The following is a 24,670-nucleotide window of genomic DNA, read 5'->3' as shown; positions in this document are numbered from 1 at the left end:
GGCTTATATAAGCCAGGTTCAATTCATTAATAAGACACAGTGTGTTGCTTTCTTCGACCGTGTAAGCATTTTTACTGCATTTTACAATGACACAAAAGGATATAAATAAAGTAACTTTCCTTTGACAGCTTTAAATGAATTATTGAGATTCTACAGCCTTCACCACAGAGTTCTGTCATACTTGTAGAGCCTTTTCTCAGTAACATATAAATCGATATAAAGATAAAATAAAACTTAAATAAACTTTGGTTAAAGAATTAACGAAAAGTAATAAGAAGCTGATCCTTTGTTTAAAATTATCGTTCAACTGTATTATGTTCACAAAATATTTCAACTCAGTCATTGTTTTTCTTTGTAATATCTTTGTTAGTCAAATTATTACTTCCCTATGTAAGAGAAGAAACAAGTTGATTAATAAGTTGCAGAACGAATACATGAAGTAATGGTTGTGTCTTCACGTTGACAATAAAATCAAATGATAATTGTATTTAGACAAAGATAAGAAATATTTAGACAATCAATACAGAACGAAATTTTATAATAAATATATATATATATATGTTAAAAGATTTAAATTTTTAATTTTTAAATATTCTAAACACTAAACAAAATCTATAAAATGTCAAATTTAAACATTTAATAAAATTTATATATTTATTATTTTAAAAATATAATAATTATACGAGTAACTCGTTTAATAAATTATCAATCAAGGTAATTAATGAAAGAAACTTGTCTATTTATTATTTAAACTTGTTTGTTTGTAGTATAATTAATTCAGGAGAAGGTATGTGATATGATACTATATAAAATCAAGCAGTAGTAGTAGTGATTAATTGATACTTTTGTTTAGATCCTTATGATTTATTGATTTTTTTTAGTGATTAGTTATCTAATGGATGACCAGATTAATGCTTCAGTTAAAATAACACGAATATTTTTTAAAATTAGTTTGTTTGGAAAAAAAAATCAATGAGAATGCAAATAATGTTGTCTCTTCTAATTAGAGTAGCTATTTTTTTATGCAAATAATGAGATATTGAGTGGTTGTGATGATGAGAATTGCATAGGTAAAGAGATGAGATGAGTAGATAATATTGTTTGTGATGATATAAGACAGAGATGAGATGAGATGTGAAGAATGCTTTAATGGTAAAGAAAGACAATTTCTCCAAAGTTAACATTTATAGACTTTCTGTCTTCTCTTTATTCTTTTGTTTTGTTGGTGAGTTTGGATACATTAGGTTTGATGTAGAATAACATTTTCTTAATAACAGGAATTCGACAATAAATCACTTCCATTATCATTTCTGATAACTTTAATTTTCATGTTTAATTGCCTTTCAATTATGTTTTTTTCTTTGCCTAGTGTAGAATGACAATTTTACTTATGTAATTGAAATTGCAATCTATTATAGCATAAATAAAATAGTAATAAATTTATCCTATTATCTATTTTATTTTACCTTATTATCCATTTATTTTATTTTCAAATTAATTTGTCTGTACTATTTTTTTATTCTTAATTTTATCCTTCTATAACTTCTAATTAATTGATTATTTAATAAATTATTAAAGAATACCTTATATTTTAAAGTTTAAATTTTTTTATACTATTTTTTTCATTTTCAATTTTATCTTTTTGTGATTTATTATTATTTGGTCATTAATAAAATTAAATTTACATACATGATTTTATTTTTATTTCTTTAAATAATATAATTTTAAAAATAATATATATATATATATATTTATAATACAATTTTTTATATTATCATATAAAAAATTGTGTCTCTAAAAAGTTATTAAATTATCTTATCGATTGGATTTTTTTTTTAATTAATTCTCCGTAAAAATAGTATATTTAATATCTAATAAATTATTAATTTAGTTCTTAAATATAACTATTATTTTCTCAAATTTAAAATTTTCATATAATTTAATTCATAATATGTGTTCCTAATTTTTTTTAAAAAAAATTGATAATTTTTAAAATAAATAAATAATTATGTGTATCCTTATACACATTTTAATCATCATTAAAAAAATTATAATTTATTTTAAATATATTTATTATTAAAGAATAACTTGTATATAAAATATTAAATTTTTTTTTATTTTAGACTATTTTTTTTCATCTTTAATTTTATCCATTTATAATTTCTAATTATTTAGTGGTTTAATAAATTATTAAAAAATTACTTATATTAAAATATTATTTATTTTTTATATTATTTTTTATTTTTAATTTTATTATATTTATGATTTCTAATTATTTGGTCATTTGATAAAATTAAATTTAAAACAATATATTTTACTTTTATTTCTTAAAATAATATATTTAAAAAATAATATATAGTTATTATAAAAAAATTACTTTGTTTATAGTCATCCATAAAGGTACCACTGTAACCAAAAAATGAATTGATATATACATAACAAAGGACATCAATTGAAAAGGGCAACAACTACAAAGGTTTATTATTTTTTTTTTCTTCAAAAAATGATAGGTAATGAAATACTACAGTAAAATCTAAACCGCTGCATTATCACTACCAACTCCTGCTGACCCAACACCTAATTTTTTATCTGCTTACACCAGGTGATTATAACAAAAGAAGAAAATAACACAAGCACACAATACATAAAAGTGTAAACTAATTTCAAAAACAATATTGATCTTAAACAAATTCAGTAAACGATATTCGACGTTAAATAAATTCAAAATAAAAATTTTATACCAATTTGAGGCACATACAACGCAATAGCAGATAAAAAAATTGAAATATCTTTGGAAGGTATACCACGAATGACTACATAGAGAACAAAAAGAAAATGATAAGAATGATGCATACCAGAGGATTGATCAATTTGAATCACTATTAAGCTTATTCATGGTATCACACTTGCAATGCAGATCAGCAACAACAAGAACTTCATTGAAATCCTCAGATGAGGAGAAAAAGAGAGGTTAAAGATAGAATACAAATGATTTTATAGGAGGCCCAATTATATCACCTAGAAATTGCATATAAAAAAAAATGATTTCCTTTTACTACTTTACCTGAGCACAAACAATACTGAAACGCTGTTTTATTATTCCATATATACACCTCGAAAAAGGCTACACAAAATTTTCAAAGACGAAGTGACACATTACGGGGAGAATTAAACAAAACATTCTAGAATTAATTCATCACAAAACGTCGTTTCCGTCCACAAATAATTGCGGAATGTGGTTTATGTATTGCCAATCCTCTCCTGTTTCCCTCTTGCACCGCTTCTTCAGATGAGGACATCCTTCTATACTTAAATAAGACAAGTTGGTGAGGCGTTGAATGCTACTCGGCAGTGACCTCAACTCCTCACAGTGCCAAATGAATAATCGTTCAAGAGTAGTCATATCTCCCAGCCAGTCCGGCAATGAAGTACACGTGCATTTCTCTATAAATAAAACTCGTAGGGAGGGGACACGTTGTAAGCCATCTGGTAATGTGCAGCAAAGTTGGATTGAAACATTCCGCAGGGCAGATAGTTGACTCATATTGCTTGGTAGAGCCACTAGCTCTGGACATTTTTCGATCCACAACCTCTCAAGACAAGCCAAATGTCCCACACCTTCAGACAACGATTTCAATTTCTCACAGTTTTTAATGGACAAAGTTCGAAGAGAAGTTAGACCTTCCACCACGTGTTCTGGAAAATACTCCACATCATACCATTCTCCAATGTATAGTTCCTGTAGTGCACCCAACCTCCTGAATTCGTCGGGTAATACCACCACTCCTTTAATGATTTTAATGATCAAGGTCTCTAGACAAGCCATATTCTCCCCAACCCCTTCCATGAAAGAAGTCCCTGCCTCAATTCCTCTAGCATCAAGTGTCTCCACACAAGGAAGACGTGGGACTTTAAAGTTCAACACATCTTCAATTGTTAATTGGGAAAGACGAGGAAGCATCTCTACTCCTTCATCCCTCAACAACCTCTCCAAATTTGGTAAATTATCCACAATCAGTTCCTCCAACGATGGAAATGCCTTCTCTTCCACGCCGTCATACGTCTCACCATCTATCCACTTCACATTTTTCATTCCACTCACAATTAGTCTTTTCAAGTGTGGAAGTTTACCAAGTGGGGGAAGCTCCTCACAGTTCTCACAGTCGGAGAGTATAACATTCACCAAGTCTCTCAAAACTAGAGAACTTCTCATCCAACTCGAAAACTGCCTTCCCTGATATCCATCCATTTGAAAACTCTTGAGAGTTGAGGGAGGTTCTAGGGCTTCCAGTACTCTCTCCACACTTACATTACTGCCTTTTGGATTACCACTACCATCCCATGACAACTCTAGGATATTCAACTCCTTCTTACCAATCAAATTTGCTTCTTTAGCATCCAATTCATTGAGGACGTTCTCAAGGCCTCTGATGCTCAGCGTGCCTCTCAGATTTAAGCTATGCAACTCTGCTAAGCCACACCCTGGCTTTGAACCCACCACGAAAATGCTCAGTGTTCTTAGATGCCTTAACTTGCCAATATTCGGAGGCATCTCTTGTATTGTATCCATGCCATCAATCACAATATGCCTCAGATCCTGTAATCGTGTCAAATCCTTAGGCAACCCATGAAGTTCGGGGCAATGAAACAGTTTCAATATTTGCAATTTTGGCAACTGACAAATTGAGTTATTTAAGTTTTCTTCTGAGCTCTGACTAAATCTCAAACTCAAATATCTCAAAAGTGTTAAATCCTTGAGTGGGGACAACAAAGAAGAGCTTGTTTGCAATGCTCGGAGACTATGATTTGATGGAACCGGGCCAATACCACCAAAATCAAGAAAACTCTGCAGGGATTTAACCTTCTTCAAAGCAGTCGTCAATCTTTGCTTGAAAGCAGTCATATAACCAGACACACCAGAATTGAGCAAGCTTGAATAGTGAACTCTAGTTGGCAATTGAGTCAATCTTCCTTTCACAATAACCACACATTCCTCACCCATAATAGACTGGGCAAGATCATGAAATAGATCATGGATCTTGAAAGTAGTGATCATACCAACTTCATCATACTTAGCTTCTTGAAAAAATGATCTACGGTATAATTTTTTCCACACTTTATTCCCAACATCCTCCACTTCTACATTTCCTTCACATTTAATAAATCCATTAGCCATCCAGAGATGAATAAGTTCTTCCTTGTCTATTTCAAAATCTTTGGGGAAAATTGCACAAAAAGAAAAACATCTCTTCATAGACGACTTCAAATTAGAATAGCTCAATTTCAAAGCACGCATAATAGAATTTTCCTCACCTGTCATAGAACTACTACTTTCTTCTTGTATATTCCAAATTTCACTCTTCTTTACATTTTCCCATTGCCTTACCTCAGTTTCATCACGCAAACAGCTTGCCAAGGTTTTGATTGCAAGTGGTGAACCAACGCATTTCCTCATTATCTGTTTTCCGATTGTTACAAGTTCCTCCCTTTCTTCTCTGTTTGGTCCAAATGCATGGTGTTTGAACAATGACCAACTGTCATCTTCTGACAATACTTTCAAACGGTAAGCAGAATGCGTTCCCACGATGGAAGCTACTTCCTCGAGTCGAGTAGTGACCAAAATGGTAGTTCCCTTTGCTCCATTTGCACACTCCAACATCCCCTTCAACTCCTTCCATTTCTCTGTGTTCTCATTCCACACATCATCAAGAACAAGCAAATACCTCTTGTTCTGCAATGCTTCCTCAACCTTTCTACGCCTTGCTTCTAAATCACCAAGGTTGGGATTTTGACCAATGGTACATTCTATGATGGATTGCAGTATTCTCTTCACATTGAAATCTTCCGAAACGCAGATCCAAATTCTCAAGTCAAAATGTTTACTTATCTCGTGATCATTGAAGACCTGTTTGGCAAGAGTTGTTTTGCCAAGTCCACCCATACCAACTATGGGATAGATGCTGAGGTCTTCACTGTTACTAGCATCTTCCAACAGAAACTTCACAATCTTCTCTCGATCCTTGTCTCTGCCACAGAATATGGGTTCGGTAATTACTGAGCTAGTTTGACGCCAATCATCATCATCATCATCATTCACTGCTTGCTTCTCCGTGACACCCACACGCAATTCAAATGTGAGTCTTTCTTCATGAATGTTGTGAAATCTTTGGGTGATGTCTTTCATCCTCTTTCCAATATGAAAGCGAAAGAGAACGTCCTTAGGATGGAGACGGGATAGGCGTGAAATATGACCATCAACAGAGTGCATCTTTGTGGAGTGAATTGAACATTCATCTAAGATATCATCAAGCACATATGCTGCATCTGTGAGTTTCTGCAGCCAATCCTTCACTGCATAGCTTGTGATTTGCTTTCTCTCAGCGTCTCTGAGGACAGCACGGATTGCTCTGAGATTGCTGGAAAGCTTCTCAGTCTGCTGATCAACGCCCCAATAAATTGCAAGTTGGTCTTGAAATAAAGATCCCAAATTTTCAATCACGCTTTCCACTAAAGCCTCGGCCATAGGAAAAATCAATATCCAGAATGAAGGAAATGTTGGAGAAGAGAGGTAGATAAGAGTGAAGAAGAAGTTCTTTGGAATATTTAGCGATGCTTTTGTGCAAATTAATTGAGGACAGAGTGGAAAGCTGGTGACAGATATAAACGAATGATTGAGATGCCTGAAGGGCAAAGAATAATATTTAATTTCAAATTTTATGAATATATTTAAGTATTAGAATATTTAAGTTAATAAAATAATAATATGATTTAATTTTAAATTACTTAAATTGTAAGGTGTTTTTAATTAAGTTTTAATTATTATTTTTTAATAAATATTTAAAATATTTTTATTTTTCTCTAGCTAATTCAATCTTTTATTATTTTGTTCTACTTGGGATTTTTTCAGATCTGTCAATTAAGTCAATTATTCAGTAAAAATGACTAAATTGGCAAAATTAAAAAAAAAGAAATGGAACTAGAAAAAACTCACCTGAATTGAGTCCTCCGAAAGGGTTAAAGCTTAGATAAATTATAAAGCTAAGATAAATCATGAATCTTCATTAACTACACGTCATTTGGTTGAATTACAACTATTTTTTAATAACTTTTCAACGTCAAGTTATGTGTCATTATTTTATTGATATATTTAAATTTATTATTAAAAAATATTTAAAACAGACTAATCATAAACTATCACGTATATGTTGTAAAAAAAATTGTTAAAAGAGATTTTTTTTTGACAATAAATACAGAGTGTTGTTTTCTTACAATGAGTGACCCCACTTTGCTTTTGCTGACGAGGAGTGTTCATAGAAGGAGTCAAGTCAAACCAACTTTATAATTGCGTACCAACTTCGCTCTCTTTCTGTCACTGCACTCCACAAACATGTTCACTCACTTTCTCCTTCATTTGCGCTCAAATTTCACAGTTTTTTCCACATCGTGTTTATCACTTATTTCGGCAATATTTTATAAAACAAAAATACAGAATTAGTGAAACGAATTGATTTTTCAAATTAATAAATTAGAATATTCATGTACAGGGATACAACCAATTTAAAATATCTTCAACTAACATATTCATAATAATGATAATTTTGACCTACTCAATATCTTATTGATTTATGTTTTGATTATTCAATAACTTTTCTTTTAATTAATTTATTTAATAAAGATATATTCTTTTAGGTTTTTTCTTTCATATTTATGACTCTTGTCTACATGTTTATTAGATTGACCGTTGTTATATATGTTACACCATTTTCTTTCTTTATTTATCAGCATAAAACATGACCATATGAATTGGAAAAAAACATATTAAGAAATATTGACAGATCAAAAGAAAAAATTGAAACTAGTTTAAGAATTGTATTAACCCGAAATGAGTGAATTAATTGACATATTTTAACCGGAAAGAGTAGAAACTTTAGAATATTAACGACGAATAAAATTAGTTAGCTTTACAATTATTTTCTTGTATTATGTAACACCTCTTAGTAATGCTTCAATGTTTTCTTTCATAAAGAAATATTGCAATTATATTTCAATGCTAATTAGTTTTTTCATGGACTAATAACTAATTGAGTTGGGTGAGAAAAAGAATGTGAATATTAACAATAATTAGAAAGCTAAGTGATTTGAAGAATTGAGACCATACCTTAAGTAATACTTCAACTCTCTTAATTATGTTTTGAAAAAAATAAAAATCTTTTAACCTAAATAAGTTACGCTTATATGTAACAAATAATAGGAAAAAGTCTCTTTAACAACTTTTTTTTGACAACTTTTAAACAACACATATGTGGCCGTCTATGATTGATCCGTTTCAAATATTTTTTTAAAAATAAATTCAAACATACTAATAAAATGATGATACGTATCGTCAAAAAGTTGTTAAAAGAGTTGTCAAACTATCATTGTCCCAAATAATATAATATAATAAAATTTATTAAATAAATGTTGAACCAAACATACCCTTAATTTGTCACACCACCAATGTGGTTCACATCTTCCAAAACAATGGAGTTTTTTACTAACTCCACCAAATCAGCCTGTGGAAGTAAGAACAATCTTTGCCATATTGCACATGGTTTCCGTAATTGCAATCCAATTTGAAATCCTTGCCTGCTTGTCTATTTAAAAAGTTATTTTATATTTTAATTTATTTGTTTTGTTTTTAATCTGAATTACCGTAAAAATAAGAATAATTAATTTAATACATGATATACACTGCTAAACATTATTTTAAAAAAATTAATTTTCAAAATAAATAAATAATTACTTCTAATGTGTCTTCAGATTTTTTTTTTGTTGCACATTTGTCTCTTTCTGCAAGTTTGGAAAACAAAAGGATCTGTCTTATTTGTAATTGACTGGTTGTTAATCTTACAAGTCCTTTAGATATTTTTTGCTATACCCTTTATATATATAACTAAATTCATGAACTATAAAAGAATGAAAATATATTGTAGTTTCTTATAGTATAGTATACGGTAGTTCATTACAATTTTTTATTGAAAAACTTTACTTTATTATTTATATTTAATTTTTTAGAAGTGTCACAAATATTGATTTTTTAATTTATTTTTTATTTATATTTATTTTGTTGTCACACGTATACTTAAAAATTATTTTATCTTTTTAAATTTATTTATCCTAAAAATAGAAATATATTTTTATACTATTTTTTCACTTTTAATTTTATTCTTTAATAATTTTATAAATAATTAATCATTTAATAAATTATTAAAAGTAACATATATTTAAAGTATTAAAATTTTGATTTTTTTTTTATTTTATTCTTTTATGATTTTTAATTTAATATAATTAAATTTTAAAAAATATTTTATTTTATTTTCTAAAATAATATTATTTCAAAAAATAAAGAATTTATTAATAATACAAATTTTTTATGTGTTCATACAAAAAATTATCTCCCTAAAATAATACAAATTGTTTATGTGGTCATATAAAAAATTGTCTCCCTAAAGATTTATTTTATTATTTTATCCATTTTATTTGTTTTCAAATTGATTTGTTGCAAAAATAGAAATATATTTCAAATATGTTATTGAATATCTATTAAAATTAAAACATTGTATGTTCAATTTAAAAGTTTAAATTACATATTTGTAATAAAAAGAATCACTTCTTAATATTAAATTTTGTTTTATGGTATTTGAATTCACTTTTTACTATTTTCAACTTGTAAGAGTACATTTTAAAGAGTTTAGTAAGACCCCAAAAACTATCAGATTAATTATTTTAAAATATTTTATCAATGTATTTATATTGTCATTAGTTGAATAAAAATATATATTAAACATAGATCAATTAAACAAGTATAGACTAGAAAAATATAGTGAAAAGCATGATATGAGTCTAGCAATATATATAGTTTGTACATAAATGGATTAAATGAGTATAGCAAAAATCATTATAAAAGTCTATTAATACACAATAAACAAGTTCATCTATACAATAATTAGATGAGGAAAACAAAAGATATTAGATGAATCATTTAATACATTAATTACACAAATCTAGGAATATACTAATTAGATTAGTATAACAAAAAATATTAAAGGAGTTTGTCAAGATAAGTATAGTAAAAATATCAATTCTAGCAATGTACTGTGGAGTCTATCGAGGGATGGAGTTCACCGAGGGAGACACAAATACCAATGAGATATGAATTAATTCAACCACACATAAGAGATTGACATCACTTCCTACCTACCTAAAACCTTAAGACAATGGGTTAATGGGTCTTTCATCTTTATATAGTGTTCTACTTTCTCATTTCTATCCAATGTGGAAGATCCAACAATATTTACGTTGTGTAAATATGTTCATATACAAGTCTATTAATATACATTGGATGAATTTGTTCATTCACTAATTACACGAGTCTTATAATAGACATCAAGCGAGTGTACACATATATTGATTAACAACAGACAATAGACGAGTATGTAAATATAATTACCTGTATGTGATTAATAGTAATATGAGTGTCTATGTGGTTCTTGAGATATTTAGTAAGAAGTTAATAGTAATGTGACTGCTAAATGATGACATTAGAATATGTCTCACTTAAGGATCATATCTTCAGAAAATTAATGAAAAAGACTAAATAAGAAAACATTTTATTCAGAACCATTAGGAGCAAAAACGTTTATAAGAGACTGAACATAACATGTAATGACATAGTGATGGTTGGATCCGCATAATTATATCAGAAAAATAAAATAAGAGTAAAGAAAGTAACTGCATTATAGAAAGTTGTATGCATTAGTTTCGCGTGTTTTTTTTTTTTTTTTGTATGTATAAAACTTAGAGATAATATATAGAATGAGATATTAAGACAAAACACTTTATCTAAATTGGAACCTTCATTTATCATCGTTTTACAATCTGTTATTTTATTTTATATTAGTTATATTATTATATCGGTTGTTCTTTTACTTTATCCTGTCTATGATTATTATAAATTGCATCTTTTAGTAATAGGAGCCTCGTACATTAATTGGTTTTCAACCCTGATATATATTAGCTTCAACATTCAGATATTTATTTGATGATCTTTTGGATTATGTTGAAAACGAGAACCAACATGACCAACAAGCCCATTTTGATCTATGTGGAAAACTTTGGCAATGAATTTAATGCTATTAGAAGCACGGGTCATCTTTGTGCTACTAATGCCAGCTTTTATGACCAACGATATAGCACCTTTTATTAGAAAAAACTTTTAAACATCATGCATTGAATACTGACACAACAGTTAACCTTAGAAATCAGTGGTTAAGGTATGATATCATGAAAAACTATAGTATATAAAATTTATAATCAGAGTTCTTTGTTATTACTCAATGATATTTAGAATAATGAGTCTTATTTAGATAAACAAACGTCAACCTCTTTCCTTGTATGAGTGTTTATCCATCCATTTCAATCTTTCTTTGGATTATAAGGAGCCCTGCAATAAACAGAACATAGTGCAACTTAAACCTTTAAATCAATGAATGGCTATGCTTCCTCATTATATAAATTCTTTCAAAGACTTTTCTTTAATATATAAATTAAGTGACCAAGTGTCATTCATTATATTAAAATATTCGTATTCTTTGAGTCCTTAATATATTACGCATTATTAGTGCATGATGAGCGTGAAGCCAAAAAAAAAATGGAGCAAAGGGACTCCTGGTTATGAAGGGGTAGTGATTTTGGTATTTAAAGCATCTTAATCTTATTTGAGAGTAGGCCATGAAAGTGTGAAATATATAAGTAGCAGGATAATAGCAGAGGAATTTTAGACGTGAGATTGTGCATTAGAAATCATCACTCTAGGATAGCAATGCATGAATAATTTGTAGAATGTAATCCCAATTTGGTACTAAAAGACGAGAGTTGTACATGATGAATGTACCTTTGCTTTTGGATACTTGAAGGTATCATAAGGAAATAAGATTTCTGTAAATGGTAGCCTAAATTTATGTTTAAAGAGATTCTAGCATTCAGGGAATTGTTAAACTCGGCATGAATGTATAGAATTCATCACGCAATGAAAGTAAAATTAGTATTATCAGTGAAGTATTCAGAGTAAGAGATGACTAATGGAAGAAAGCAGCAATACAATTGTCAACCGCATTAATAATATAGTGGGAAATTGAAATCTGCAGTTTATGAATTTGTCTAGCTTAGGTATTTTGAGACTTACCTGAAGAGCTAGAACACGGTAGTAATGATTTCGATCTGATTTATAGTCCAAAACCCCAAATGCTTTAAGAAATCTCTCAAAACTCAAGACTTTTCTTCGATTGTGCCTGGAATGGCTCATTTACTCTTCAAGTACACGATCAAATGAATTGCTACTTACCACTCCTTTGGCAGGCTGTCTAGCAGGCTTGAAGCAGTTCCATGAGCAAGATAATCGGCGGATACTCTCTACATGCAAGTACTAACATTAACGTATGAACAATCTCACAATAAGGAGAACTTGTAGAAAATTAAACAATCATTCACTTACCACCACTTATTGTTAAAGTCTTTTCCTCTGGGAGTGAATAGGAGTCCAGTTCTATTTGTGGAATGTGGTTTATGTATTGCCAATCTTCACCCCCCACACATCGCTTCCTCAGATGAGGACATCCGTGTATAGTTAAATAAGACAAGTTGGTGAGGCGTTGAATACTACTCGGCAGTGACCTCAACTCCCCACAATCCAAAATGGTTAATTCTTGAAGAGAAGTCATCTCCCCCATCCAGTCTGGCAATGAAGTAGACATGTATCTTTCTATATCCAAAGTTCGTAGGGAGGGGACAAATTGTAAGCCATATGGTAATGTAGAGCAATCATCCATATAGACAGTCCGAAGGGAAGTTAGTTTGCTCATATTGCTTGGTAGAGCTACCAGCTTTGGACAATTGTCGATACTCAAACGCCGAAGACATGTCAAATGTCTCACACCTTCAGGCAAGGATTTTAAATTCTCACAGTTAGAAATGCTCAAACCTCGAAGAGAGGTCAAACCTTCCAATACATGTTCTGGAAAATGCTCCAAATCATACCAAAATCCAATGCGAAGGTACTCCAGGGCACCCAGCCTTCTTAGTTGGTCCGGTAGTACCTTCAGTCCTTTAATCAAGCTAACACGCAGAGTCTTTAGACAAACCATGTTATCCCCAACCCCTTCAATGAAGGAAGTCGCTGCTACAATTCTTGTAGCATGAAGCTCCTCAACACAAGGAAGATGTGGGACTTTAAAGTTGAAGACACCATCAATTGTTAATTGGGAAAGATGAGGGATCATCTCTACTCCTTCATCCCTCAACATCCTTTCCAACTTTGGTAAATTCTCTACACTCAATTTCTCCAACGATGGAAATGCCTTCTCCTCCACACCTTCATACGATTCACCATCTATCCACTTCACATTTTTCATTCCACGCACGTGTACCCTTTTCAGGTGTGGTAGTTTACCAAGTGGAGGAAGCTCCTCACAGTTGTTACAGTCAAAGAGTATAATTTCCACCAAGTCTTTCAGAACTACAACACTTCTCATCCAACTCGGTAACTTTCTTCCCTGATATCCTTCCATCCCAAAACCCTTCAGAGTCGAGGGAGCTTCCAAGGCTTCCAGTACTCTCTCTGCACTAACATTATTCCCTTCTGAATTAGCACCACCACCCCATGACAAGTATAGGCGATTCAACTCCTTCTTGCTCTTCAAATTTGCTTCTTTAGCATCCCATTCGTCGCTCACATTCCCAAGTCCTCTGATATGCAGCTTGCCTCCCAGCCTTAAGCCACTTAACTCTGTCAACCCATACCCAGGTGTTGAACCCGCGTCGAAAAGGCTTAATGTTCTTAGATGCCTTAACTTGCCAATATTCGGAGGCATATCTGGTACTGAAGCACACTTATTAATCAAAATATGTCTTAGATCCTGTAGTTGTGTTAACTTTTTAGGTATCTCGTAAAAATCAAAGCAAGACTCCAGTTTCAATATTTGCAATTTCGACAGTTGACAAATTGAATCATTCAAATTTCTCACCGAGCTATCATGCACACTCAAGTATCTCAAATGTGCTAAATCATTCAATGGAGGCAACATAGAAGATCTTATACATAATGCTCGCAGAAAACGGTTTGACGGCAACTGCCTAGTATTACCGAAAAGAAAAGTCCGCAGAGATTCAACTTTCTTGAAAGCAGCTACATCGACAGACATATTATAGCTTAAGAAGTGTAAATGGTGAACTCTAGTTGACACTTGAGTCAACCTTCCTTCCTCAACCATCACACACTCTTCACCCATAATAGACTTGGCAAGATCGTAAAATAGATCATGTATCTTACAACTTGTAATCATACCAAACTTGTCAGACTTTGCTTCTTGAAAGAATGACCTACGGTATAATTTTCTCCACACATTATTGGCGACTTCCTCCACTTCTACATTTCCTTCAGATTTAATAAATCCATTAGCCATCCATAGATGAATTAGTTCTTCCTTGACAATTTCAAAACCTTTGGGGAATATTGCGCAGAAAGAAAAGCATCTCCGCAATGACAACTCCAAATTAAAATAGCTTAATTTCAAAGCACGCATGATAGAATTTTCCTTACCCGTCATAGAACTACTTTCACTCCGTATATCCCAAATCTCACTTTCCTTTATATTTTCCCATTGTGTTACCGCAGTTTGATCACGCAATAGGCTTCCCAGAGTTTTGATTGCAAGTGGCGAACCAACACATTTTTTTACAATATCTTCACCGATTGCCATAAGCTCTTCCTTCTCTTCTCTGTTTGGTCCAAACGCATAGCTTTTGAACAATGACCAACTGTCATATTCTGACAATTCTNTCAAATGGTAAGCTGGATGCGTCTGCATGATGGAAGCAACTTCCTCGAGTCGAGTNGTGACCAAAANGGTAGCTCCTTTTGCTCCCCTTGCAAACCGCAACATCCCCTCCAAATGTTTCCATTTCTCTTGGTCTTCATTCCACACATCATCAAGAACAAGTAAATATCTCTTGCTCTGCAACACTTCTTCAACCTTTTTCCGCATTGTTTCTAAAGAATGGAGATTGGGGTTTTGTCCAGTGGCATACTCTATGATAGATTGCAGTATTGCCTTCACATTGAAATCAACAGAAACATACACCCAAATTGTCAAGTCAAAATGTTCGCATACTCTGTGGTCATGGAAGACATGCTTGGCAAGGGTTGTTTTGCCAAGTCCACCCATACCAACTATGGGATAGACGGTGAGGTCTTTATCGTTATTAGCTTCTAGGAGAACCTTCACAACTTTCTCTCGATCCTCGTCTCTGCCACAGAATATGGGTTCGGTTATAACAGAGGTAGTTTGATCATCCTCACCATCATCTACTGTTGGCTTCTCTGTAACACCATCACGTAATTCAAACATGCGTCTTTCTTCATTGATGTCGTGAAATCTTTGGTTGATATTTTTCATCCTCTTTCCAATATGAAAACGGAAGAGAATGTCCTTAGGATGTGCACGGGCTAAGCATGAAGTATGCCCATCATCAGACAGCACCTCTCTGGAGTGAATCGAACATTCATCCAATATATCGTCAAGCACATATGCTGCATCTGTGAGTTTCTGTAGCCAATCCTTCACAGCATGGCTTGCTATTTGCTTTCTCTCAGCATCTCTGAGGACAGCACGAATTGCCGTAAGATTGCTGGAAAGCTTTTGTGCCTGTTGATCAATACCCCAATAGGTTGCAAGTTGGCTTTGAACAACAGATTGCAAGTCTTGAAACACAATTCCCAGCAAAGCGTCAGCCATTGGAAGGAAGGAGAGCAAGAATGAAGGAAAGGTTGGTGGTGATTATGGAGAAGAGAGGCAACGATGAGTGAATAATAATTTGTTTGGAAAGAATTTCATATGTAGTTTAAGTAACTTGTGGTGGGTGTTTGGAATATAACAATTACTGTAATGACAGAAGCAACGTACATTTTATTTTTGAAGTTTATCTGAGTAAAATGAAAAATAAATAAATCACATTCATATTGTGAAAAAAAGGAAGACTACAAATAGAAGAACATCTTCAGAAAAGTTTCGACAGCTTGATGATGGAATCCTTTCTTCTTGCAGCTCAAGAATAAGTTGCCATCCCCAAAGATATTGAATTCGTGAAGGAAACCAATAATCCATTAGCAGAGTTCAAAAGATTCGTATAATCAATCTTCCAAGCAATGCAACATTCTATCCCTTTCCTTACTTCCCCTCCAGAAGATACCCTTTAAGGATTTGTCAATGAAGTTACAAATATATTGGACCTTTACATGAGGAAAAAAAATGTAGCTTCAGAACAGTTCAAAATAAAGTGTATATTTAAATATTTTATTTTTCAAAAAGAGTGACTTGGTTGTCGCCATCTTCATGTCACGACCATTTTCACCAAGGAAGAGCATATTTTTGTCGTTGCAACGGTTGACTTGGTTGAAGCTCAGTTAAGTGTCAAGTATGTCAAATAGAAAATAGTTTATTTGGTTGAAGTGTCAAGTATTTCATTTGTCAAATAGTTTATTTCGATAAAATATTTTATATTTAGTAAATTTTATCTTTTTGATAAAATATTTCAATCATTACCGAATTAAAAAACTATTTATATATTCAATAAAAATTAAAAATAATAATATTGATAATGTTTTGTAATTTGTTATTTTTTAAAAGTTCTTCAACATTTTTTTTATTTTATATTTCGATATTCTTTTAATTTACGTTATTAAATTATGAAAATGTAAGTTAGATAAGCTCCATCTTAGAAGTTGAGTCATTATAAACTTAACTTGAATAAAGTAGATTCAAATCCTAATCTAATTTAATCTTAATTTAGGTCGAAAACCTTTGCCCTTAATTTAGACTTATGTCATATTGTTTCCATAAACATTTGTTGATGGATATCCTTCACTTAATTTAGAATTTTTGATGATATCCTGAAACATTTTTCTGTCATCATCTGCAACCATCTTCTCATGAAGCTCAAAAGTAATTCCCTACAGATAAATAATAATCAACAATAAATATCTCACAAGAATATCAAACATGAGATTGTGCATTAAATCCTGCAGTAGTTAGAAATCCTCACTTTAGGATAGGAATGAATGTAATTCCATTTTGGTTCTAAACGACGAGAGTTGTACTTGTTGAATGCACCTTGATTTTAGATACTCAAAGGTATCATAAAAATATAGACTTTTGTAGAAGGCAGCACAAGTTGATATTTTCAAAGATTCTAATATACAATTCATCAAGCAATAAATGTAAAAATTACTAATATCAGTAAAGGCTATACAGAGTAACAGATGATTAATTGAAGAAAGCAGTAACACATCTGTCAACCACATTAATAATATAAGGGAAAACTGAAATCTGCATTTTATAAAATTAAAAAACCAGAGCGTGATAGTAATGATTTCGATCCGATTTATGGTCCAAAACTCCAAATCTTTTAAAAATCTCTCCAAACTCAAACTGCTCTTCAATTATGCACACGTGAAATGACTCATTCTCTCATCAGCTATATAATCAAAATAATTCCTGCTTACTACTCCTGTGGCAGGCCGTCTAGCATGCTAGAAGCAGTTCTATGAGCGAGATGATCGCTGGATACTCTCTGCATGCAATTACGAACATTAACGTATGCACAGTCTCACAATAAGGAGATATTAAAGAAAATTAGACAATCACTCACCGCAAAAATCCATGTCTTTTTTCTCAGGGATTGAGTTTTATATCTGGAATGTGCTTTATATATTGCCAATCTTCCCCTGTTTCCCTCTTGCATCGCTTCTCCAGATGAGGACATTTGTATATACTTAATTTAGACAAGTTGGTGAGGCGTTGAATGCTACTTGGCAGTGACCTCAACTCCTTAAAGGACCAAATGCTTAATTCTTGAAGATTAGTCATGTCTCCCAGCCAATCCGGCAACGAAGTACACTTGCAATGGTATATACCCAAAATACGTAGGAAGGGAACACGCTGTAAGCCATATGGTAATGAGGAGCAAAACCTGATTGACACTTTCCGAAGGACAGTCAGTTGGCTCATATTGCTCGGTAGAGCCACCAGCTCTGGACAATTGCTAATGTCCAAACTCTCAAGACAAGCCAAATGTCGCACACCTTCAGACAAGGATTTTAATTGCTTACAGTCACCAATGATCAAAGTTCGAAGACAAGTTAGACCATCCAGCGTGTGTTCTGAGAAATACTCCAAACCAGACATTCCTGACCCATAATAGATTGGGCAAGATCATGAAAAAGACCATGCATCTTGAAAGTTGCGATCATACCAAATTCATCATACTTAGCTTCTTGAAAAAATTATCCACTGTATAGTTTTTTCCACACTTTATTTCCAATATCCTCCACTTCTACATTTCCTTCACATTTAATAAATCCATTAGCCATCCGGAGATGAATAAGTTCTTCCTTGTCTATTTCAAAATCTTTGGGGAAAATTGCACAAAAAGAAAAACATCTCTTCATAGACGACTTCAGATTAGAATAGCTCAATTTCAAAACACTCATAATAGAATTTTCCTCACCTGTCATAGAACTACTTTCATCTCGTATATTCCAAATTTCACTCTTTACATTTTCCCATCGTCTTACCTCACTTTCATCATGCAAACAGCTTGCCAAGGTTTTGATTGCAAGTGGCGAACCAACGCATTTCCTCATTATCTCTTTTCCGATTGTTACAAACTCTTCCCTTTCTTCTCTGTTTGGTCCAAATGCATGGTGTTTTAACAATGACCAACTGTCATCTTCTAACAATGCTTTCAAACGGTAAGCAGAATGCGTTCCCATGATGGAGGCAACTTCCTCAAGTCAAGTAGTGACCAAAATGGTAGCTCCCTTTGCTCCCTTGCACACTCCAACATCCCCTTCAACTCCTTCCATTTCTCTGAGTTTTCATTCTCACATCATCAAGAACAAGCAAATACCTCTTGTTCTGCAGTGCTTCTTCAACCTTTTTACGCTTTGCTTCTAAATCACTAAGGTTGGGATTTTGACCAATGGTACATTCTATGATGGATTGCAGTATTCTCTTCACATTGAAATCTTCCGAAACGCAGATCCAAATTCTCAATTTAAAATGTTTACTTATCTCGTGATCATTGAAGACCTGCTTGGCAAGAGTTGTTTTGCCAAGTCCACCCATACCAACTATGGGGTAGATGCTGAGGTCTTCACTGTTACTAGCATCTTCCAACAGAAACTTCACAATTTTCTCTCGATCCTTGTCTCTGCCACAGAATATGGGTTCGGTAATTACTGAGCTAGTTTGACACCTATCATCATCATCATCATTCACTGCTTGCTTCTCCGTGACACCCACACGCAATTCAAATGTGAGCCTTTCTTCATGAATGTTGTGAAATCCTTGGGTGATGTCTTTCATCCTCTTTCCAATATGAAAGCAAAAGAGAATATCCTTAGGTTGGAGACGGGATAGGCATGAAGTATGAGCATCAACTGAGTGCATCTTTGTGGAGTGAATTGAACATTTATCCAAGATATCATCAAGCACATATGCCGCATCTGTGAGTTTCTGCAGCCAATCCTTCAGAGCATAGCTTGTTATTTGCTTTCTCTCAGCATCTCGGAGGACAGCACGGATTGCTCTGAGATTGCTGGAAAGCTTCTGCTGATCAATTGTATTATATTAAGAAAACATTCTAACCATTTCTGTCCTTCAAACCAGACAAAGCGCAAAATGTGGCAAATATTAAAAGTATTTCTAACGAAAACTTTTTCTGATATTTTTAGAGAAAACAACTTCATGTTAACATTTTATATCTTTGTTTCTAATATATTACAAAGATATATATCTTACAATACTAAAAAAATTTACAATTTGATTGTAGGTAATGTTTAAAACTACAACTACCACCGAAACCATTTATCAAACTGTAAATATCTTCTGCTACTATGTGACTACACAAAACTAACTATCATTTCTTATTGATGTGCTCTGTTTCCCAAATGATATCTTGTAGCCTAGTAGATTCATCCTTGTAGAATTGCAAACACAAACAATTGAATCCAAACTCAAGCCTACACACCTATTTTGAATCAAATTGATGAGTTTCCGCAGATTTTCAAAACAATATTTTCAAAACCAATTTTTATACATGTTAAATAAACAATTCAAAATAAGACTGCATGCATGTTAAGTAAACAACCACATATGTCTCTACCACTTGCACTTTCAAAAGCAATTCAGTAAACAATATTTTATCTTAAACAAACTCCAAAAAAAAATTTATACCAATTTGAGGCACATATATACAACGCTATGTGCCTCGTTGGCCAACTCGACGTACTGTTATCAAAGATTGAGAATTCGAGCCACATGCTTGTCACCGACATGGAGAAATCTCGAAGAATGGGAAAGATGTAGAGAGGAATCCGCAGACTGAGAAGTAGGCCATGGTCAAGAAGAAGTCGGCCATGGTTAATAAGATGATGATCAAGGTCAAGAAAAAGTCGACCATTGTTACTAGGAAGTCGGCCAAAGCACAGGAGAATTTATCCAAGATGAAAAACATGACTACCACAATGATAAACAAGTCAACCATCAAGAAAGTGAATGTTAATAAGGAGGTTGTGGGTTGATGCACATGGAAAAGTCAGGATGTAGGACAGAAAAAACATTTAAGTTGACGGAAGAGTGTTGTTGGGGTAAACTTAAATGTAATATAAATAAATTTTATTTGATTAGGAGTTTTGTTTGTTTTTTAGTGCAAGAGTCAGCAGTTTAATATAGTGATTATTAGACAATAATATGTAATAATTGTGTCTTAATGATAAAGTTTACGACTTGAAGATGAAAAGCCAAATGTGAGTTCTATGTTGTAGTGTCTAATTGACATGTAAATTTGTAGCAAAACAAGTAACAATACAAGGAAGTTGAAAGTTTTTCACATAAAGGTTTAGTTTTGCTAACATGTTTCCTAGTGGTGTTAGTGAATATGTTGATATGATGCAAGAACTAATCCCAGAAATGAAAGAGGGGACGGTAAGAACTGTCACTGATACTGGTTGTAGGGTGAATTTTATCAATTAAACAGAATCCATTCCTTTCAATTATGCTATGAAATATTCTCTCAAACAATTTTCTATTTCAAATTTGTGTTTCAGCAAAATCATCCAGATATATCTGATATCACAGAGTCTTACAATACCTAATGTCCGAAGTCAGTATTTGGCTTGACACATGTATAACAGGATAAGTGACCATTTTAATGAATCTAGATTAGACAGTAATACCATCTTAGAAAATATTTTAAGTCTAACTTAACTTCACATAATATTTTGTCTCTGAATTGTAGGCTTATGCCATATTGGCCCATTAATGTACTAAAGGCATCTTAATGTTATTTGAGCATAGTTGATAAAAGTGTGAAGTATAAGTTGCAGGATAATAGCAGAGCAACTTTAGACACAATATTCTGCATTAAATCCTGCGGTACTTAGAATAGCTCAGTTTCAAAGTACGCATAATAGATTTTTCCTCACCTATCGTAAAATTACTTTCATCCTGTATGTCCCAAATCTCATTTTTAAATTTTCCCATTGTCTTACCTCACTTTCATCACATTTTGAATCAAAGTAATGATTTTCCACACTAGTGGTAGTAAACAATTTTTTCAAAATCATTTTTTATACATGTTAAATAAACAGTTCAAAATAAAATACATGTTAAGTAAATAATCACAAATCTCTCTACCACTTACACTTTCAAAAGCAATTCAGTAAACAATATTTTTAAACAAATTCAAGATCTAAATATTTTTTAACAACTTGAGGCACATACAACCCTATATATAGGAGATAAAAATTTGAAATCACTTTGGAAAGTAGCATCATTGATTACAAAGAGAACAAAACTCAGAAAATTAAAAGAATGATGCATACCAGAAGATTGATCTTATTAGAATCATTGCTAAGCAATCCAGATCAGCAACAGAAGGATTTTAGTAAAATCTTGAGGTGAAGAATAAAAAGAGAGCTTAAAGAAAGAATACCAAAGATTTTATATATGACATTATATCACCTAGAAATTGCACAAAGAAAACTTATTTCCTTTTACTACTTTATCTGGACACAAACTTTAGTTATAAAGAATCACAATAGAACATTCAACTTTATCGGTCCCATTATTTACGTTTTAGAAAATATATTGGATCTTTTAAAATCTATATATATATATATATATATATATATATATATATATATATATATATATATATATATATATATATATATTCGTAAATATTTAAAAAAAATATAATTTATAAATTTTTAAAATCAAATTATAAGATATTTAAAATATAATTTAAATTAAATTAAATATAAAATAAATTTTAATTTTATTTAAATTTAACTTAATAAAATAACATAACGACAGCTACAGATAGTAAATTTCACATTTATAAATAAATATTAAATTATCTCTAATTGTTACTTATAAATATCCGTTTGAAGTATCATTTAGTACTAGCGGATTTTATATAAATAAATACCAGCGGTACGAAATATTTTTGTCATCCTCGCTAATGACTAAGCTTAATCCTATATGAAATCAGAACTTGGTACAGTACGGACCAAACATCAACCATAAATTGGGTGAATACTCAAACCTTGTTTATATTTAATATATACACCGCGAAAAAGGCTACACAAAATTTTCAAAGACAGAGTAACATTACGGGGAGAAGCAAACAAAACACTCTTCAATTCACCACATAATTGGTCATTTAATTAATTATTAAAAAATAACTTATATTTTATAGTTTAATTTTTTTATATTGTATCATTTCAAAATATAACATTCAACTGTATAATAGTAGATATAATATGATAAAACAATTATTAACTAAAATATAAAGTAGAAATTTACAGTTATGTGAAAACAACTATAAATTTTTAACTTTATATACAAACGGGTTAGACAAAAGCTATTTACAATACTACTATAAAGAAAACCAAATTGTAGGATCCACTCCATCAGACGTTTACTCCAAAGAAATCCCATCTTCCTCTGCTCACACACTCACAGGATGATAATAGTCAATAAAGAACACAACCACATTCAAACACAAGTACAACCAAAAGAGTAAGTTAATTTACAATTAAAGAATAATCAATATAACTCAATAAACATTTTACATACAACAAACATATCAATTCACCATCATAAAACACTTTATGCATGACATTAATATGAATGGACTGTCCGGACTTAGAATGATTGTTGAGCTATGGCGAGTTATGCACTTGTGGTGGCTTCTACTACTTTGCAAAGTCATTACCAATGGGTTTCATCCTACCATACTCACAAGGTTAGTCTATTCCACGCCTTGGATCATACTGGAAGTACCCAAGACTAAGACCTTCTACTACTCTTCATGACATGTATCAATCTTCTCTACTTGAGAATGAAAGAACATTAGAGTTTCAGGATAACCCCCAAGACTGGGCTCCTGCATTCATTCTAACATACTTGAACCTCACCAAGAAGTTCCACCTTTGGAACTTACTTTCATAACTTTGAAACCATACTTGAAACCACATACTTTCACTTTGAATCACAACACATAACTGTGATAATAACATAATCTCATACTTATACATTATTCACATTGAATCAAAACATAACTCCAAACTATCAAGAAACAAGGATGGAAAGAACAAAGAAACAAATTTTGGACTAGTCGCTCAGCGACCAAGCTCGTTGGGTGACCCTAGAACTCTCTCGCTCAGTGACCTATAGCTCGTTGTGCGAATACAGAAACAGTGATCCAGACCCCCCAACATCTCGCTCAACGACCCCTCTCGCTAGGCGAATAAGCAAACAGTGGTCTAGACCCTTCAACCTCTCGCTCAGTGACTCAACTCGTTGTGCGAATGCCCAGACAATGGTCTAGACCTTCCAACCTCTCGCTCAGTGTCCCAACTCACTAGGCGAATACATAGGTAGTGGTCCAGACCCCCAACCTCTCGCTGAGCGACTCAACTAGCTAGGCGAATAAACAGGCAGTACTCCAAACTCTTCAATCTCTTGCTCAACGACTCAACTCGTTGTGTGAATGCACATACAGTGGTCCAGAACTTCCAACCTCGTTCAGCGACCCAACTCCCTAGGCGAATACACCAACAGTGATCCAGACCTTCAACCTCTCGCTGAGTGACTCCACTCATTCAGTGAGTGTGCATAATTCTGCAGTACCAAATTGCAAAATTTGCACCATGCACCACTCTTGACCAAATGGATACATTTTTCTCAACTTCAAACACTCCTAGATCATGTTATACATTCAACTATATCTAAAAAATTGTATCTAAATCATCCTAAACTCATTTTAAACAAGTGACTACAAGCTTAATCATTTGGTCTTTAATAAAATTAATTTATAAACATATATTTTATTTTATTTCTTAAAATAATATTATTTTAAAAGTATATATATATATATATATATATATATATATATATATATATATATATATATATATATTAATGATACAAATTTTTATAGTGTTATATTCAAAATTGTCTATATAAAAATTTAATATATTATTTTATCAATTTGCTTTGTTTTGAAG

At 32.1% G+C, this 24,670-nt stretch overlaps 2 protein-coding genes and 1 pseudogene across 2 annotated transcripts; all 3 read right to left on the bottom strand.

Moving 5' to 3' along the window:
• Positions 1-2,927: 2,927 nt before the first annotated feature.
• On the bottom strand, positions 2,928-6,610 carry LOC106776708 (putative disease resistance protein RGA4). Its single transcript, XM_014664186.2, has one exon. The coding sequence runs from the start codon at positions 6,521-6,523 to the stop codon at positions 3,197-3,199; it is 3,327 nt and encodes a 1,108-aa protein (XP_014519672.1). The 5' UTR covers positions 6,524-6,610; the 3' UTR covers positions 2,928-3,196.
• Positions 6,611-12,343: 5,733 nt separating this feature from the next.
• Positions 12,344-15,830, bottom strand: LOC106776707 (putative disease resistance protein RGA1). The gene is made up of 2 exons (XM_014664185.1): positions 12,533-15,830; positions 12,344-12,450 (listed from the first exon to the last, which is right to left on the bottom strand). The coding sequence occupies exons 1-2, from the start codon at positions 15,828-15,830 to the stop codon at positions 12,344-12,346; spliced, it is 3,405 nt and encodes a 1,134-aa protein (XP_014519671.1).
• A 1,935-nt stretch (positions 15,831-17,765) lies between these two features.
• Positions 17,766-20,514, bottom strand: LOC106776706 (annotated as a pseudogene).
• Positions 20,515-24,670: the final 4,156 nt, after the last annotated feature.

This window comes from Vigna radiata, chromosome 11, assembly GCF_000741045.1.
Source record: "Vigna radiata var. radiata cultivar VC1973A chromosome 11, Vradiata_ver6, whole genome shotgun sequence".
Classification (NCBI taxonomy): Eukaryota; Viridiplantae; Streptophyta; class Magnoliopsida; order Fabales; family Fabaceae; genus Vigna; species Vigna radiata.
Note: the sequence above shows the minus strand (reverse complement) of the source record. Positions and strands in the feature narration are given on the sequence as shown.